The sequence below is a fragment of the Mesoplodon mirus genome (genome assembly GCF_964341445.2).
Source record: "Mesoplodon mirus genome assembly, chromosome: 1".
NCBI classification, from domain to species: Eukaryota; Metazoa; Chordata; class Mammalia; order Artiodactyla; family Ziphiidae; genus Mesoplodon; species Mesoplodon mirus.
This window is the reverse complement of record NC_138976.1, coordinates 41,354,439-41,372,316: the sequence shown is the minus strand read 5'-3', so window position 1 is coordinate 41,372,316 and position 17,878 is coordinate 41,354,439. Positions and strand designations below refer to the sequence as shown.

The 17,878-nt window shown below is 45.2% G+C and overlaps 1 protein-coding gene across 2 annotated transcripts in view; it reads left to right on the top strand.

The window, feature by feature from the left end:
* Positions 1–17,878, top strand: part of DAPK1 (death associated protein kinase 1) — a 216,379-nt gene that overhangs the window by 101,918 nt on the left and 96,583 nt on the right. For both annotated transcript variants that reach the window (XM_082619892.1, XM_082619891.1), the window contains one exon: positions 7,031–7,252. In XM_082619892.1, the coding sequence (XP_082476018.1) occupies positions 7,031–7,252 (222 nt within the window). The remainder of the gene's footprint in view (positions 1–7,030; positions 7,253–17,878) is intronic.

The following is a 17,878-nucleotide window of genomic DNA, read 5'->3' as shown; positions in this document are numbered from 1 at the left end:
GTTCTTCCCTTCCATCACTTTAAGTATATCTTGCCACTCCCTTCTCGCCTGTAGAGTTTCTGCTGAGAAATCAGCTGTTAAACTTATGGGAGTTCCCTTGTTTGTTTTTTGTCATTTTTTTCCCTTGCTGCTTTCAGTAATTTTTGTCTTTAGTTTTTGCCAATTTGATTGCTATGTGTCTCGGCATGTTTCTCCTTGGGTTTATCTTGCCTGGGACTCTCTGTGCTTCCTGGACTTGGGTGGCTATTTCCTTTCCCATGTTAAGGAATTTTTCGACTATAATCTCTTGAAATATTTTCATGGGTCCTTTCTCTCTTCTCCTTCTGGGACCCCTATAATGCTAATGTTGTTGCGTTTAATATTGTCCCAGAGGTCCCTTAGGCTGTCTTCATTTCTTTTCATACTTTTTTCTTTATTCTGTTCCATGACACTGAATTCCACCGTTCTGTCCTCCAGGTCACTTATCCGTTCTTCTGCCTCAGTTATTCTGCTATTGATTCCTTCTAGTGTATTTTTCATTTCAGTTATTGTATTGTTCATCTCTGTTTGTTTGTTCTTTAATTCTTCTAGATTTTTGTTAAACATTTCTTGCATCTTCTCGATCTTTGCCTCCATTGTTTTTCCGAGGTCCTGGATCTTCTTCACTATCATTATTCTGAATTCTTTTTCTGGAAGATTGCCTATCTCCACTTCATTTAGTTGTTTTTCTGGGGTTTTATCTTGTTCCTTCATCTGGTACATAGCCCTCTGCCTTTTCACCTTGTCTATCTTTCTGTGAATGTGGTTTTTATTCCACAGGTTGCAGGATTGTAGTTTTTCTTGCTTCTGCTGTCTGCCCTTTAAGTTTTTCTCTTTTTAATAAAATTTGTGATTATGTAAAAAACACATTTTTTTAAATAGGTAATTCTTTAATGCAGGGAAGGGTCTCCTTCTTTTTATACTCATCTGACCAGTAGAGGTTTATAAATGTTTATTACATTGAAGTGACAATTTTCATTTTAAAATGAGTGTGGCTGTCTGTACCTAGTGCAGCAAACTGTCAGTTATTAAATGACGGAATGTTAGTAGAGTTTTTTAAAATGACACACAGTTAATTCTCATTGTGGTATGTTCTATAAATTCACCACAAACAGCTGAATTAATGGATACTGAACCATTGGTTCTGGAGGACATACAAGGTTAGGTACCAGTGAGCCTCTGGTCACATTTTTATCAACAGATCAATGCAAAGCCTTGTTTGGTATGTGTTTCTGTTTAAAGGCACCTTATTTAATATATATTGTTGATTCACTAACATTGAACTCACAGCCAACACCGCTTATCTAGCACACGTTTTCTCTGTAAGGTGCACCATAGCGTCTGTGCTTCTGGACAGCACTTCAATGCCATGCTTAGGGGCCATTTTAAATAGCGAAATCACAAACAAAAAGCACAAAATGCAATTTAAAAAAAAACCCCAAAACAAAAAACAAAACAAAAACCACGGCACTAAACAGACTGTAATGTGGACACTGTTTACAGTGTGAGAGCTGAAAAAGGAAGGCAGAGTGTGGCCTTGACCGAGCTCAGCTGGGAACATGCACATCTGGCTATTCAAATCCACAAATGACCACAAAAGTACTGTGAGTATTGATTTTTTCAGTTAAAAATCAATTTTAGGGAGTAAGTGAATTCACAAATATGGATCCCACAAGAAATGAGGATAGCCTATACTCTGTTTCGTCAAGTTTAAATGATAATATACAGTGAGTTTTTGTTTTCTAGTGAGGAAGGTACATTCCCCATCCACAGAACCGTCACCACAGCCTGTGTGGACATCATTCACTGAGGAGCCTCGAGTGTTTGTCACGGGATGGGGGCTGGAGCAACAAGCAGTCCCCCAAGTGGGCAGCAGTGGTGGCCTGGCTTCTCTGTGTGTGCTTACTCTCCTCCTGCCCAGAGCTCACCCTGGAAGCTGGATCAGGATGTTGCTCTGGGAGCCCACAATTTAAAAGCCCTTGCCACAAAAATCCCAAACAAATTGTCTTTTCAATTGGGGGGGCTTTGGAGAAGAGGACTTTCCCCCAATGTGGCCAAATCCAGGGTGGAATGTGGGCGCAAGGGAGACGGGGGCCAGGCGCCCAGGCAGGGAAGGATGACAGCAACAGTTAACCAACAGCCCCACTGGAATTAGGCCTCGCAAAGCAAATCACTGTGTTAGCGAAGAATGTCTTCTCCGAGGAGTCTGTCCTCAGCCTGCTGGTCACCTGAGGAGGTGGCCCTGTGGAAATGCCCGACGAGCGTCACTGAGTCACACCAAGCCCCTCCCCGTGGGCCTTGCATGTGGCTCAGCTGGGACTCCATCCTCGTCCCAGGCGCTGAGTGCAGCCAGCTTCAGGGACCAGGAGTCCTGAGCAGCTGCTCTCCCTCGGGGTGGGGCAGTGAGAAAAAGGGGGACGGGAGGCTGTGTTGGAAGGCTGGAGCCAGCCTCCAGATTTAGCAGCAGTTTTACATACTTTAGCAGAGTATCGCCCTGCTGTGTGTGTGTTTTGTATTGCTTTTCCTTTTAGGGCTCTCTTCCCCCAGGCAGTCCTGAGAGGTGACATTTTTGGGGTAATACTGCAGCACTTTGAGATTTGAGCAACCATGAGCTAATGACAATAACTCCAGTTTTGGGGCCTTCCCTGGTGGCGCAGTGGTTAAGAATCTGCCTGCCAATGCAGGGGACACGGGTTCGAGCCCTGGTCCGGGAAGATCCCACAGCCACACAGCAACTAAGCCTGTGCGCCACAACTACTGAGCCTGCGCTGTAGAGCCTGTGAGCCACAACTACTGAGCCCACATGCCACAACTACTGAAGCCCACATGCCTAGAGCCCGTGCTCCGCAGCAAGAGAAGCCACCACAGTGAGAAGCATGTGCACCGCAAAGAAGAGTAGCCCCTGCTCACCACAACTAGAGAAAGCCCACACTCAGCAATGAAGACCCAACGTAGCCAAAAAATAAATTAAAGAAAAACAAAAAATCCTCCAGTTTTGGAAGAAAATAGCTCACAGTTACTGAAGATTTACTATTGCCAGGAACTGTTCTAACCACTTGACCCATCTTAGCTCATTTATTCCTGCTCCCTCCATCCCAACAACCCTCCCAGGTAGGCACTATATTGTACCCACTTTACAGGTAAGGAAAGTGAGGCAGAGTGGTTAAGTAGGTTAAGTAAGCCCACACGTACGCAGCTACTAGGCATTCAAATACAGGCAGTCTGAGCCCCTCACGGCTCCACGGCTCTATGGAATTACAGTGAGGCGGCTTCAGGTTAGCACCTCTGGTTTTTAGGATTATAGATTCGGAATTCAGGAGCAGGACATCAGCATTGTGCATGGGCTCCTGGCGGGGCCCTGCACCAAGGGCCTTGGGGATAGAAGATGCACCCAACAGCCCTCGGTCCTGAAGGGATTACGGTCTTGGGAGGGGTGGAAATGGGCAAGAAACAGGAAACAGCAGGTGCCACAGAGGGGTATGAGGTTCCCTGTGGACTCAGGGGTGCAGCAGTGATTGCAGCAAGGGAGTGGGGAGGCAGATTGTTCAGGAATTGGCAATAAATAAGGAAAAGTGTCTTTAAAGAGACAGCACTGAGGTAAGTCTAAGGTGTTTTCCAAAATTGTTCTACACCCTCGTCCGACCCTCTGCAGCCAAGGTTATCCAGAACATTAGCACGCTGCCGTGGGGCACTAGAATCACATCCTCTCCTGCGCGGGGGCCTTTCCCACCTGCCGGCCCCTCCTCTCCCACCAGCACCCCTCATGAGGGGACCCTGAAGTGTGACTGGGGGATCAATGATTTGGTGAGGGGATGGGTTCCAGATGTTTCACTGCAAACCTGGGCAACATGGTCAGCTTAGATCTGTGCACACACTACTGGCCTCGACACATAGGATGTTCAGAACCATGCCTGAACCCAGCCCTTAGGGTTGGGGGGCCTGATGCTCTCACTTCCCATAATTAAAAGCATCAAAGGTCAACGTGAAGGGTTTTCCTGGTGGCACGGTGGTTAAGAATCCTCCTGCCAGTGCAGGGGACACGGGTTCGAGCCCTGGTCCGGGAAGATCCCACATGCCGCGGAGCAACTAAGCCTGTGGGCCACAACTACTGAGCCTGTGCTCTAGAGCCCGCAAGCCACAACTGCTGAGCCCGGGTGCCTAGAGCCCGCGCTCCGCAACGGGAGAAGCCACTGCAATGAGAAGCCTGCACACCTCAATGAAGAGTAGCCCCCGCTCGCCGCAACTAGAGAAAGCCTGCGCAAAGCAACGAAGACCCAACGCAGCCATAAACAAATAATTTTTTTTTTAAGTTTAGCTTAAAAAAAAAAAAAGAATGTCCAAAACTTAAAAAAAAAAAAAAAAGGTCAGCATGGAACATTTGGCAGTGAGAACACATTCGGGATAGTCTTTGAGTTTAGGCTTTCATTCAGCAAGCTTTTGGCTCTTTGCTTTTGTTTTTTAAAGCAGTGTGATTCAAACCACTGAGTTTGCTTTGCGTCTGCCTTTACAGCCCCTGAGACAAGTGACTGTGACTGCAAGATATGTGCAAGGTCCAGCTCCTGGAAGCATGGGTTGCTGTGGGTTGGGGGTCCTCGGCTGGCCTGGGGCCCCTTGAGAGCACTCAGTGGGGACATGGTACTGTCTTTGAGAGGAGAGGGGATACAAGCACCACTTCACTGGCCTCTGTAAAGCAGTAACTAACTTTGTTTTGTATTCAGGCTGTTCTTCCTCTTTCCTCCATAAGCCCCATCTCTGTGCCCACCTCCCACCCCCCACCCCCCACCCCCCACCAGAGAGAAAGCCCAGTTCTTCACTTCCCAAAGAAATCAGGAAATGGTTGTAATAAAGTCATAACAGATCCCATGACTCTTTAAGGTTGTGAGTTTATGGGCAATACTTGCTAGTGTTACGATGTGATTTATTCTTCAGCTTCTCTGCTATCCTGCTGCAGGGGGAAAGATGGTATTAATAAGTTGTCATGCAAAAAAATTGACACTGCCATAAAAATAATCCTTCATTATGTATTTTTTCTTCACTGGCCTCCCGCTGCCAAAGTAAATGAGTAACGTTTTAAAGTATCGATTCTTTAACATCAAAATATTAACCTTAATTTTATTTTTCTATCTCCCTTTTGTCTTCATGTGAGGAGAATAAAGCTAGCTAGAAATAACTGTGATAATTCTCCACATAGCAGTTCCCCAGAAGGTGCCAAGAAATATACATATCCTGTGATGAGTGGATGGACTCTGGGCACTAGGGTGTTAGGGAGGAGGTGAAGGTGCCACCATTGACACAGGAAGCATCCTTCCATTGTGTTTCGCTTACTTTCAGGGTAGCCTACTTGCTTCTCAAGATTTCAGCTGCTTACATAGTCACACTTTACTATTTTGTGTCAAGCTCTGTTATTATATTCTTGTATATGTGGATAGGAGACTCTGGTTGCTTGCTGTCGAATTTAGGATACTTTCCTCTGCAAGAAATAAAAAACCCAAATCAAACTGGTTTTAGTGGTAAAGGGAATTGTATTGGCTTATGTTGCTGAAAAATCTAAAGGCAGATAACTTCAGGCTAAGGTTGATCCAGCCACTCCACAGTGTTACTGCAGTGTTACTGGTTTCTTTCCTTTTACCAGCTTTGCCTCTGCTTTAGATCAAGAGTGGTCACAAGGGCTTCCCTGGTGACACAGTGGTTGAGAGTCGGCCTGCCGATGCAGAGGACACAGGTCTGTGCCCTGGTCCGGGAAGATCCCACGTGCCGCGGAGCGGCTGGGCCCGTGAGCCATGGCCTCTGAGCCTGCGCGTCCGGAGCCTGTGCTCTGCAGCAGGAGAGGCCACGGCAGTGAGAGGCCCATGTACCGCCAAAAAAAAAAAAAAAAAAAAAGAGTGGTCACAAGATGACTGGCAGCAGATTTTGGGGGTCAAAGTGTCTCAGAAAAAATCTTTGTCTCACATTCTCCAAAAGGTCTTACTTAGGTCATGTGACTTATCAGTCCCTGAAGTGTGAACAAAATATACACAGGCAGACTCAGAGACATCGCAGGTTCAGTTCCCGACCACGGCAATGCAGCAAATATTACAATAAAATGAGTCACAGGCATTTTTTGGTTTCCCAATGCATATAGAAGTTATGTTTATACTATACTGTAGTCTGTTAGGTGTGCAATAGCATTTTATCTAAAACAAAACAATGTAGACACCTTAGTTAAAAAATAATTTATTGCCAAAAAATGCTAACAATCATCTGAGCCTTCAGCGAGCTGTAATCTTTTTTCAGGGATAACATCAAAGGTCGCTGATCACAGATGACTATAACAAATATAACAATAATCAAAAAGTGTGAAGTATTGCAAGAATTGCCAAAACGTGACACAGACACAAAGTGAGCAAATGCTGTTGGAAAAATGGAGCCAACAGACTTGCTCAATACTGGGTTGCCAGAAACCTTCAAATTGTAAAAATATCTGTGAAGCACAATAAAGTGAAGCACAATAAAATGAGGTATACCTGTGTTGTTTGTTGTTGTTTTGTGTTTCAATTGACAAATATTGGTGCTAGAAATATGTCATTGAAGGCAGGGCCCTATATATTTTTCTGTTGGTCCTGACCCCTTGCTTTCCTAGACATACAGGATAAGAACAAGGAAATGAGGTCAGACAGGAGGGAGCTCCTTCCTGTGGCCCCTGAATCTGAAATGGGGGAGAAGGAGGAGAGCAGAGAAACGGGGGCATATTACCAATGAATAAAATTTAATTCAAGAAAATAAATTTTTGTTCTTTGCAACAATGTTCATAAAGAGACAGGCTTAATGGAACTGAAATATAGAAGAAATTTCTCTGGTGAATTTGTTAATTTCCCACAATTTGGACTTTCCTATTTGTAATCCTGTTGTCCTCCCCCGGCCGCCTCCCCACCCCACCACCGGCATGGAGCCACATCCTTGCCCAAACCTGGGTTTTAGTGAACAATAAAGAATGTATAAATGACCTGGGACCTCTTCTGCCTTCTCTCTTCAGTGGGCAGTTTGCAGTCGTGAAGAAATGCCGTGAGAAAAGCACCGGTCTACAGTATGCCGCCAAATTCATCAAGAAAAGGAGGACCAAATCCAGCCGGCGGGGCGTGAGCCGTGAGGATATCGAGAGGGAGGTCAGCATCCTGAAAGAGATCCAGCATCCCAACGTCATCACCCTGCACGAGGTTTATGAGAACAAGACGGACGTCATCCTGATCCTGGAACTGTGAGTGCTGTGGCTGGGCGGGGAGGAGGGTGGGCTGCAGGCTCCCCGGCAGCTGGACAGCGCAGTGACCAGCCCCGGAGCCTCGTCAGGGATTGACTTGGCTTTGCCAAGTTCGAGAACTGCAGTGGGTGGTGCGCCGTGAGGCTGGCTGCAGTTACCTGGAGTAATTCTGCAGCAGCTTCCATTGATATGGTCCCACTTGATTTGCAAGCGGGTCCCCAGTGGGGTTCTTCCTCGTTTGTCATGAGGTCGTCTGAGTTTTGAGTTTCTTGTTAAGCTTTAGGCTTATGTTCTTCCCTCCTGTCATGCTGTTCCTCTGCCTTCCCTCTGTTTTCCTACTTCTCTTTTTCCTCTTTCTTTCTGTATTCTCTTCCCTCTGTCTTACCACACCCTATTTTTAACTGTTGGAACTGTCAACACTCATATGAAAGGGTAAAATGGAACCAGAATCACTCAGGGGTGATTATAGGACTTGTTTTTAAAGCGTTTTGCTGATTTTCTCAGGCACACCCTGCCCATCGGATGTTATTGTGGGAAACTGTAGCGTGATGTTCTGTGACTCTGTCCCCCTGTCCCTGGCCCTCTGCCTGAGGGCGCCCCACTCCTTTTGAGTCCAGCAACATGGGCTGGCAGGAGAGGAGAGGAAGTCATCAAGAACACGCAACTGGGAGTGTCTCTGGGCTGTTTGGATGGAGGACACACATTAGTACCCTGAGGGCAGAGGGAGGGATGCATGGAGCAATCCTGGGTGGTTCTTAGTGAACCACCCATTTCCTGGAGCCTCGAATTAAGATGTGTCCTTCTGCCAGCCCAGCAGCTCCCCCTTATGTGCAGATCTCTTAGGGCTAAGAGGTGATTTTTGAGACCAGGGGAGATGGAAGTGAAGGGAGGTATACAGAGGGAGCCCAGCCTTGGGGGCCCCGCACTATGGGGACCTGCGCTTTACAGTCACAAGGGCCTGGGATGCCCATTGCCTCTTGCCTCACCGTTGGGATCTGGGCACATACCTTTATGCGTCTGAGCAACAACTTTCTTCACTTTAAATTGGGGTCAATAATACCTACCCCAAAGGGTTTTGAGGAGATAAATGAGATGAGAACATAAACATGTCTGGCTCATGGATGTGTCTAATACATGTTTCTGGGAAGTTCTCAACCTCTGCACTAGTGACATATTGGGCTGCATAATCCTTTGTTCAGGGGGCCATCCTGTGTGTTGTAGGATATTTAGCAACATCTCTGGCTTCTACCCACCAGATAGCATCCTCTTCCCTAGCTGTCACAACTAAAAATGCCTCCAGACACTTCCACATGTCCCCTGGGGGGCAGATTCTTTTCTCTCCCTACCTGCCTCCCCATCCCCCCACCCCCTCCTTGAGAACCACTGCTTTAAAGGAAGAGCAGGGTTTTAAGGGCACAGAGGATTAAGGGGCCTGCTCAGGGTTCAGCAGAGAAAAGACAGGAATCAGAGTGTAATCCTTGCTATGGCTTTATATGATGACTTGGAAACCAGACAGAACCAAGATCAAAATCCAGGGCAAATCCTTTACCATCTATCTCTAAGCCTAAATTTCCTCCCTTAAGGCTGTTGTCAGAGACCATGAATGCAAAGTTCCTGGGAAAGAAATTATGTAGATCACAACTGTTTTGCGTTTTCAGAGAATTACCAGGTCATGCGTAGTAAGTCAAGAATATAATTTGCTCCCTTTGTATATCAGAATGTACAAATGATGCCGGGGAGTTACTGCCACCTGCGTGTGTATATTCTGGATTCAGCTTCTGTTGACTGACTCCCAGTTCATAGGTATTTTCCACTAGGTGCATTTATCCTGTGCATAAAATGGATAACACACAGGTTTTTGTTACAACTTGATTTAAATTTTTTTAAATTATTATATAGTAAATTTGATGTTGGGGGAGGGTTGTGTAATTCTATGAAAGTTGACACATGTATAGATTTGTGTAACCACCACCCAAATCAGGATTCAGAATAGTCCCATTGCCCCAAAAACTCCCTTGTACTCTCCCCTTCTAGTCACACCAACCTTCTTCCCTCTACCCTCTGGCAATCACTGAGCCATTCTCTATCACTGTAGTTTTGTCTTTTCAAAAATTATATAAGTAGGATTATAAAGTATTCAATCTTTTGAGACTGACTTCTTTCACTCAACATAATGCTTTTGAGATTTGTGCATGAGTCGTTTGCTCCTTTTTATTGCTGAATAGTATTCCATTGTGTGGTATTTGTTTATCTATTCACCCATTGAAGGACATTTGGGTTGTTTCTAATATTTGGTGATCATGCATACAGCTACCATAAACAGTCACATACAGACTTGTGTGTGAACATAAGTTTTCATTTCTTTGGGGTAAATACCACTGAGTGGGTTTGCTGGGTCATGTTGTGAGTGTACATCTAACTCTACAAACAGTTACCAAACTGTGTTCTAAAGTGGCTTCACCATTTTACAGCCCTTCCAGCAATGAATGAGTGTTCCAGTTGCTCCATCAACCCTTTGTATTGTCAATATTTGTTTCTGATTGTAGCCATTCTATTAGATGGATAGTGGCACACAGCTTTACATAGTTCATTATGTGGAGACCTTGAATAAAAGTTGAGCGGCTTCCCTGGTGGCGCAGTGGTTGAGAGTCTGCCTGCCGATGGAGGGGACACAGGTTCGTGCCCCGGTCTGGCAAGATCCCTTATGCCACGGAGTGGCTGGGCCCGTGAGCCATGGCTGCTGAGCCTGCACGTCCGGAGCCTGTGCTCCGCAACGGGAGAGACCACAACAGTGAGAGGCCCGCGTACTGCAAAAAAATTTAAAAAAATAAAAAAATAAAAAGTTGAGTTAGCTCACAAAGAGCAACTGTTAGGTGGAAGGAGCAGGAGGAGTCTTAGAAGATGGCCCCTCCCCCACAGGGTCAGATGCATGTTTGTCTTCCCTGGGTATTTGCTCCTTACAGATTCCAGCATTCCCTGTGAGCTGATTGTCCTAGCCTTTTCACCCACCGGGCATGTGGGGAGTAGTGATGGTTACTTTTATGTGTCAATTGACTATGTCACAGGGTGTCCCAACATCTGGTTAAACATTATTCTGGGTTGTGTCTTGAGGGTGTTTCTGGATGAGGTTAACATTTGAATCATAGACTGAGTAAAGCAGATTGCCCTCCCCAATGGGGGTGGGCCTCATCTAATCAGTTGAGGTCCCAAATGGAACATAAAAGCTCACCATACCCTGAATAAAAGGGAATTCCTCCTACCTGATGGCCTTCAAGCAGGGACATTGGCTTTTTCCTGTCTTCAGACTAAAACTGATATGTTGGCCCTCCTGGGTCACCAGCTGGGTTCAGTGAACTCCCCTTGCAGGTCTTGGGACTTGTCAGCCTCCATGATTGCATGAGCCAATTTCTTAAAATAAATCTCTTTCTCTCTTTTTATCTGTACATCCTTTTGGTTCTGTTTCTCTGGAGAACCCTGACGAATACAGTGGTACCAAAGGCTAAGGAGGGAAAGTGCACCCTTGTTTTCACATCACAAGTCTGTCCCATTTTATATCTATATTTACTTTGCCATGAAGAGGTGTTTTAATTTTTAATAGACTATTCAAAATATTAGGTCTGCCCAGGAGAAAGAGTCATCTTTGCCTTTGAGAAAATTATTGTTGTTGTAAATTCTAACAGTTTTAAAGGACGATTTAGTCATCAGTGACATATTCCATCTCTTCTTTCCTTTCTTAAGAATGCTGGGATACAGTGGTGGTTAAGGAGAGAATAAAATGTAAGAATTTGTCAGAAACTAGCCCTATGACCTAATAGTGGCCCCTTGTCTGTATCCTCTGGTTCAGTAATCTTTAAGTGGATACATTTTTTTGATTTATTGTTTTGGGATGAACTCCATGGCAATAGAGCTTCCTTCAGGCTTACTAATGAAGCTTGCTCCCTTGTTGAAACTTCCCTCATTGAAGCCTGTTTCCACGTGGATGTGTGAGTTCTCACTCCCACATCTGGCCCTGTCCTTACCACTGAGACAGAGACCCCAAACCGCCACTCCATGCACTATTTAATGAGCTGCCCCCAATGATCTGGGCGAGATACAGAAATGATATCTTTTCCGTCCTTTATACAGAAGCTACTTGGTGTCTGTGTTAAAGGCACAGTTGTCAAGACCTACTCCAGGATTTGACTTAAAATTTCTGTAAGCCCTGAAAGTAGTTTTAAAGAATGATATTTCCCCCACGTGCTTCTCTGGAAAAGAATCTTTCCACACCTTATCTGCTATTGCAGCTCAGCAGAGCATATACACCAAGGAGGCAAACCTGATGTCTCAAAATCACAATTCCATGTCCTCCACATCGCATTGCTCCATAATGAGGTCATACAAAAATCTCTTCGTTCTGTTACAGCTCACCCGTACATTGTCACATGGGCAAGCCACTACAAAACTTTGATCTTCAGTGAATGAGTCATTTCATAACTTGCCCTGTTACCTGGTGAAAAGTGAAGCCAAACAAAGTCTGTGCTAATCAGAGACACTGGCTTCTAGAATTCTGTTCCTAAACTTGCTGCTCAGAAACAGCTAAGTATTTCAAGCTGTGGATAATTTAGGTTCCCTCTGCCCAGACATGGGTCAAACCCAAATGCCTTTAGGGGCTGGACAGGTGATGTAAATGAGTGAGGTTGGTCTACACAAAGCCTCAGAATCAGGGAGGCATCAGGGAATGGTGGGAACAGTGGCTAACTGAACCCTCAGTCACTCTTCAGTTGATTGTTGCCATGTGGGATTTTGGATCCAGTGTTGCCAGATCCTGCGATCTTTTTCAAGAAAAGTCTGGTATCTAGGTTTTTAATTTTGGCAGTTAGTTCATAGTATTCATGAGCAGACAAAATAAAACCTTCCTGAAGGTCACATGTGGCCTTCACAGAACTCCAGATTCTAGCCTGTTTTATGTAAGCAATAAGTATTAGCAGCATGTGATAAATACAGTCAGAGACAGCCCCAAAAGGCTAGCAATTCTGTTGGAAAGGCAAGATACACACTTAGCATTACAAAATGATTTTTTAAATGTCCAGTGTGGTTTAACAGTCGTTCTCAAACTTTAGCGTGCTTCAGAATCTCCTGAAGGCTTGTTAAAATACACATTATTTGGCTGCACTTCCAGAGTTTCTGAATCAGTATGTCTAGGGTAAGGCCCAAGAATTTACATTTTACACAAATTCCCAGGTGATGCCGATGCTGCTGGTCTAGGGTTCACCTTTTGAGAAGCTGTAGTAGGTTGAATTGTGTCTCCCCCAAAATGATATGTTGAAGTCCCAACTCCTTTTATCACAAAGTGTCCCCTTATTTGGCAATAGGGTCATTGCAGATGTCATTAGTTAAGATGAGGTCATACTGGAGTAGAGAGGGCTCCTTATCCCATGTGAACTTATAAGAAGAAGGCCATGTGGAGACAGAGACCTGGGGAGAAGGCCATGTGGAGATGGAGGATTGAAGTGATGCAATAGTAGCATCTACAAGCTACTAGGAGAGAGGCCTGGAACAGATTCCCATTGGAGCCCTCAGAAGGAGCCACAGCCCACACCTTGCTTTCAGACTTCTGGCCTCCAGAACTGTGAGACAATGAATTTCTGCTGTTTTAAGCCACCCATTGTGTAGTCCTTTTTACAGGAGCCTTAGCAAACTCATACAGAAGCACTAGAATAGAAAACTACCCGTTGCTGGACTGCGAGCCCACTCATGTGTTAACCAAAAATTCTGTAAGCCAGTTAACAACAAAGTAAAACACCTAATCATGGTAGTTCCATCAGGCAACCAAGAAACAGTGGGATGTGTGACTCTTCCTCCCTGCAGGAAGCTTGCGCAGAGGAGGGCTGGAGCGGGGTAGGTGATCCTGGGTCTACCTTAAGTCAGGAATGGACATCACCCTGTCATGGCCTGCTTCAGGAGGGTCACCTGAGCTTTGGATGACCTGTCTGAAAGATTACCCTGTTAAGATTTATAAAGTAAAAATCCTAGAATTGCCATGTAAACTTGGCATAGTGGATCGTTCCAAAGAAATCAAGCCAGTTTGGGTCTCCAACCTTAAATTTTCCCCTTTATTTGTTCTGCTTGGAATTTAAAGCAGGTCTTTAAGTTAGAGTAATCTTTCTCTCTCTCTCTCTCTCTCTCTCTCTCTTTCTCATAGGAAATTCAGTTTAATTAGTGCAGTATGCAGTGGTTATAGCCAGGTGCAGGACATGGAATTAATGCACTCTATTTTTATTTATTTAATAAAGTAAATTTTATTACTTTTTCTACTGTGGTAGAAAACACATAACATAAAATTGACCATCTTAACCATTTTTAAGTATATAGTTCAGTAGCGTAACATATTCACCTGTGCAACATATCTCCAGAACTTGTTCATTTTGCAAAATGGAAACTCTATACCAATGGAAGAACAACTCTCCTTTTCAGCTCTCTTTTTGACTTTGTCTAAGTTAATAATTTCTGGAATTCAGTTTGTTCATTGCAAACAACTGCCGAGTTGTATTCAGATATTTGTGTAATATTAGAACACTTTATGCAGGGTCATTGTTAAGTTGGCTCACTCTCTCATAGCCAAATGGAGATGCAGACTTATAAGAATATAAATATGATTGTTTCATTGTACCTCAGTACAGTGGATGTATGTGGATAGGTTCATGCTTCACTGACAGCAAATCCAGAATTGCAAGGGCCTTTCAAGAAGCAAATGCAGTGATTAAAGTGATGGTTTCAGGGTACCTTAAAAGTGGCAAAGTTGTACTAAGCTGAACGCAGTTGTAGGGACATAAGTGCTGCTGGTAAATGAGGCGTATCTGACGCCAGGGGCCTTTCAGTCCCCCACCCCCATTCTCTACTGCTCTCCTGGTCCTCACAAGACACAAAAACACATTAAGATTGCTTAAATGCTTTCCTTCCTTTCTTTCTTTCTTTCTTTCTCCCCCTCTCTTTCTTTCTTTCTATCCTTCCTTCCTTCCTTCTTTTTTTTTTTTCTTTTTGCTGCTACATTTTTTTCTCTCTTCTCTGAGCTCCAGCCAGCTCTTTTGACTTTTTGAACTTTTGTTTTTATTCACAAAAGTAATTTCAAGAACTGTTCTGGGTTACACTTTTGGCTTCTGGATCCTCAGATATCTACTGTTAGGCAAGAACAGAGAACTGAAATGCATTTGGCAACAGTCTCAACCTTTCACAACAGAATTAAATTTGTGTAGAATAGGTTATTTTCCACTCAGGCATTCTCTTGAGAAATAAAACCCTATATGTATGTCTTCCCCCATGCTCTTACTTCTTGCTAGTTCGGTTGAAAGTGTTTCCTTAGTGTTTATTAAATGGACATTTTTATTCACTTAAATGGATTATTTGATTTCCAGATGGTCTTAGAAAAATTGGGACAATGAATATCGTAAAAACAAATCACACATAGTATCTGTGAGCTCATAGATGTGCAGTTTTTATCATATATTCATAATTTTAATATCTGGCTCGATTTACTCTGTGCTTTATACATAAGTTATAGATAGTGAGTATTTGAAATCTTTGCTTATCTCCAAGAAAGGTGTATAATTGTTAAGGTTTGGTAAACTGGGGTAACACTGCTGCCTGCCAGCCTCAGAGACTTCCATAGCTGCAGTGATGGGCTATTAATCCCTCCTCAGGGACCACAGATTCTACTTTATGATGCTCTGGGGTACTCCAAATCCCTAGGAACTGTTCACACTTCCTCTTGGAAACTCACAGCCATGTCACAGATCTCATTATTCTTTCTGTCTTGGTTAACCACTCTCCTGATCAACACTTCAAGAGCATGCAACACAAGGTTACTCTGTGGAATTGTGGCTTCAAATGACCCGCAGGCATTCTGGTTTCCCCTCTTGCTCTGCTCCCTCTCCTTGCTGCTCTGGTTTCGTATGTCCGAGGTGGGGGCCATCCTGGACACAATCCCAGCCTCGCTGCACTGCTCAGCTTCTTTTCTGCCCCCAGAGCCCAGGTCCCTCCCTGGTCGAGGGCTGCTGGTTTGGTGGTCCACGTTCAGTCCAGACCTTCTGCCTGGCTTGCCTCACACTGCTCATACAACACCCACGTCTAGGCACACTGTGCCCAGAATTCTGGGGTGTGGTTCCCAAAACTGGGAACAAGAACCTGGGGAGGACTTCCCCCAAGCCAGTGCCGCAGAAGAGAGAGCATCCAGATCACAGGTCATGGGTGGGATTCCCTTATTAGGCTAGTATTTAGAGTAGATCAGTAACAATCTCTCCAGAACATCGATGACTCCCTGGGAGCCTCCCTTCTGCCTCTCGTCATTGAAAAATGTTGTTTAGAGAACAAACAGAAGGTCGAGACCTTCAAGATGGCGGAGGAGTAACACGGGGAGATCACCTTCCTCCCCACAGATACATCAGAAATACATCTACATGTGGAACAACTCCTACAGAACACCTACTGAACGCTGGCAGAAGACCTCAGACCTCCCAAAAGGCAAGAAACTCCCCACGTACCTAGGTAGGGCAAAAGAAAAAAGAAAACACAGAGACAAAAGAATAAGGACGGGACCTGCACCAGTGGGAGGGAGCTGTGAAGGAGGAAAGGTTTCCACACAATAGAAGCCCCTTCGCTGCACCCGCGGGTGGCAGAGGGGGGAGCTTCAGAGCCACGGAGGAGAGCGCAGCCACAGGGGTGTGGAGGGCAAAGCGGAGAGATTCCACACAGAGGATCGGTGCTGACTGGCACTCACCAGCCCGAGAAGCTTGTCTGCTCAACCACCGGGGTGGGTGGAGGCTGGGAGCTGAGGCTCGGGCTTCAGAGGTCAGATCCCAGGGAGACGACTGGGGTTGGCTGCATGAACACAGCCTGGAGGGGGCTAGTGCGCCACAGCAAGCTGGGAGGGAGTCCAGGAAAAAGTCTGGACCTGCCTAAGAGGCAAGAGATCATTGTTTCGGGGTGCGTGAGGAGAGGGGATTCAGAGCACCTCCTAAATGAGCTCCTGAGACGGGCACGAGCCACGGCTATCAGCACAGACACCAGAGACGGGCATGAGACGCTAAGCCTACTGCTGCCACCACCAAGTAGCCTGTGTGCGAGCACAGGTCACTATCCACACCTCCTCTCCGGGGAGTCTGTGCAGCCCACCACTGCCAGGGTCCCATGATCCAAGGACAACTTCCCAAGGAGAACACACGGCGTGCCTCAGGTGCAACGTCCTGCTGACCTCTGCCGCTGCAGGCTCGCCCCGCATCTGTACCCCTCACTCCCCCCGGCCTGAGTGAGCCAGAGCCCCACTCAGCTACTTTTTTAACCCCATCCTATCTGAGCGACGAACAGATGCCCTCAGGCGACCTACATGCAGAAGTGAGACCACATCCAAAGCTGAACCCCAGGAACTGTGCGAACAAAGAAGAGAAAGGGAAATCTCTCCCAGCAGCCTCAGGAGCAGCGGATTAATCTCCACAATCAACTTGATGTACCCTGCATCTCTGGAATACCTGAATACACAACGAAGCATCCCAAATTGAGGAGGTGGATTTTGGGAGCAACTGTAGACTTGGGGTTTTCTTTCTGCACCCAATTTATTTCTGGTTTTATGTTTATCTTAGTTTAGTATTTAGAGTTTATTATCCTTGGTAGATTTTTAAATTCATTTTGTTGCTCTCTTCCTTTTTTTTTTTTTTATATAGAGATATATATTTTTTTTCTTTTCTCTCTTTTTGTGTGTTTGTATATGTATGCTTCTTTGTGTGATTTTGTCTGTATAACTTTGCTCATACCATTTATCCTCAGGTTCTATCTGTCCGGTTTTTTTTTCTCTCTTTTTTTTTTTTAGTAAAGTTTTTAGCGCTTGTTATCATTAGTGGATTTGTTTTTTGGTTTCGTTGCTCTCTTTCTTTCTTTTTTTAAATTATTTTTTAATTTTTAAATTTTTAATAATTTAAAATTTTTTATTTTATTCACTTTATTTTATTTTATTTTATTCTGTTCTTCTTTCTTTTTTTCTCCATTTTCTTCTGACCCATGTGGCTAACAGGGTCTTGCTGCTCCAGCCAGGTGTCAGGCCTGTGCCTCTGAGGTGGGAGAGCTGAGTTCAGCACCAGAGACCTCCCAGCTCCATGTAATATAAAATGGCAAAACCTCTCCCAGAGATCTCCATCTCAACGCTAAGACCCAGCTCCACTCAACGACCAGCAAGCTCCAGTGCTGGACACCCGATGCCAAACAACTAGCAAGACAGGAACACTAAAACACCCATTAGCACAGAGACTGACTAAAATCATAATAAGGTCACAGTTACCCCAAAATTCAACACTGGACGTGGTCCTGCCCACCAGAAAGACAGGATCCAGCCTCATCCACTAAAAAACAGGCACCGGGGGGCTTCCCTGGTGGCGCAGTGGTTGAGAATCTGCCTGCCAGTGCAGGGGACGTGGGTTCGAGCCCTTGTCCGGGAGGATCCCACATGCCGCGGAGCATCTAGGCCCGTGAGCCACAACTACTGAGCCTGCGCGTCTGGAGCTTGTGCTCTGCAACAAGAGAGGCCGCGATAGTGAGAGGCCTCTGCACCGTGATGAAGAGTGACCCCCGCTTGCCACAACTGGAGAAAGCCCTCGCACAGAA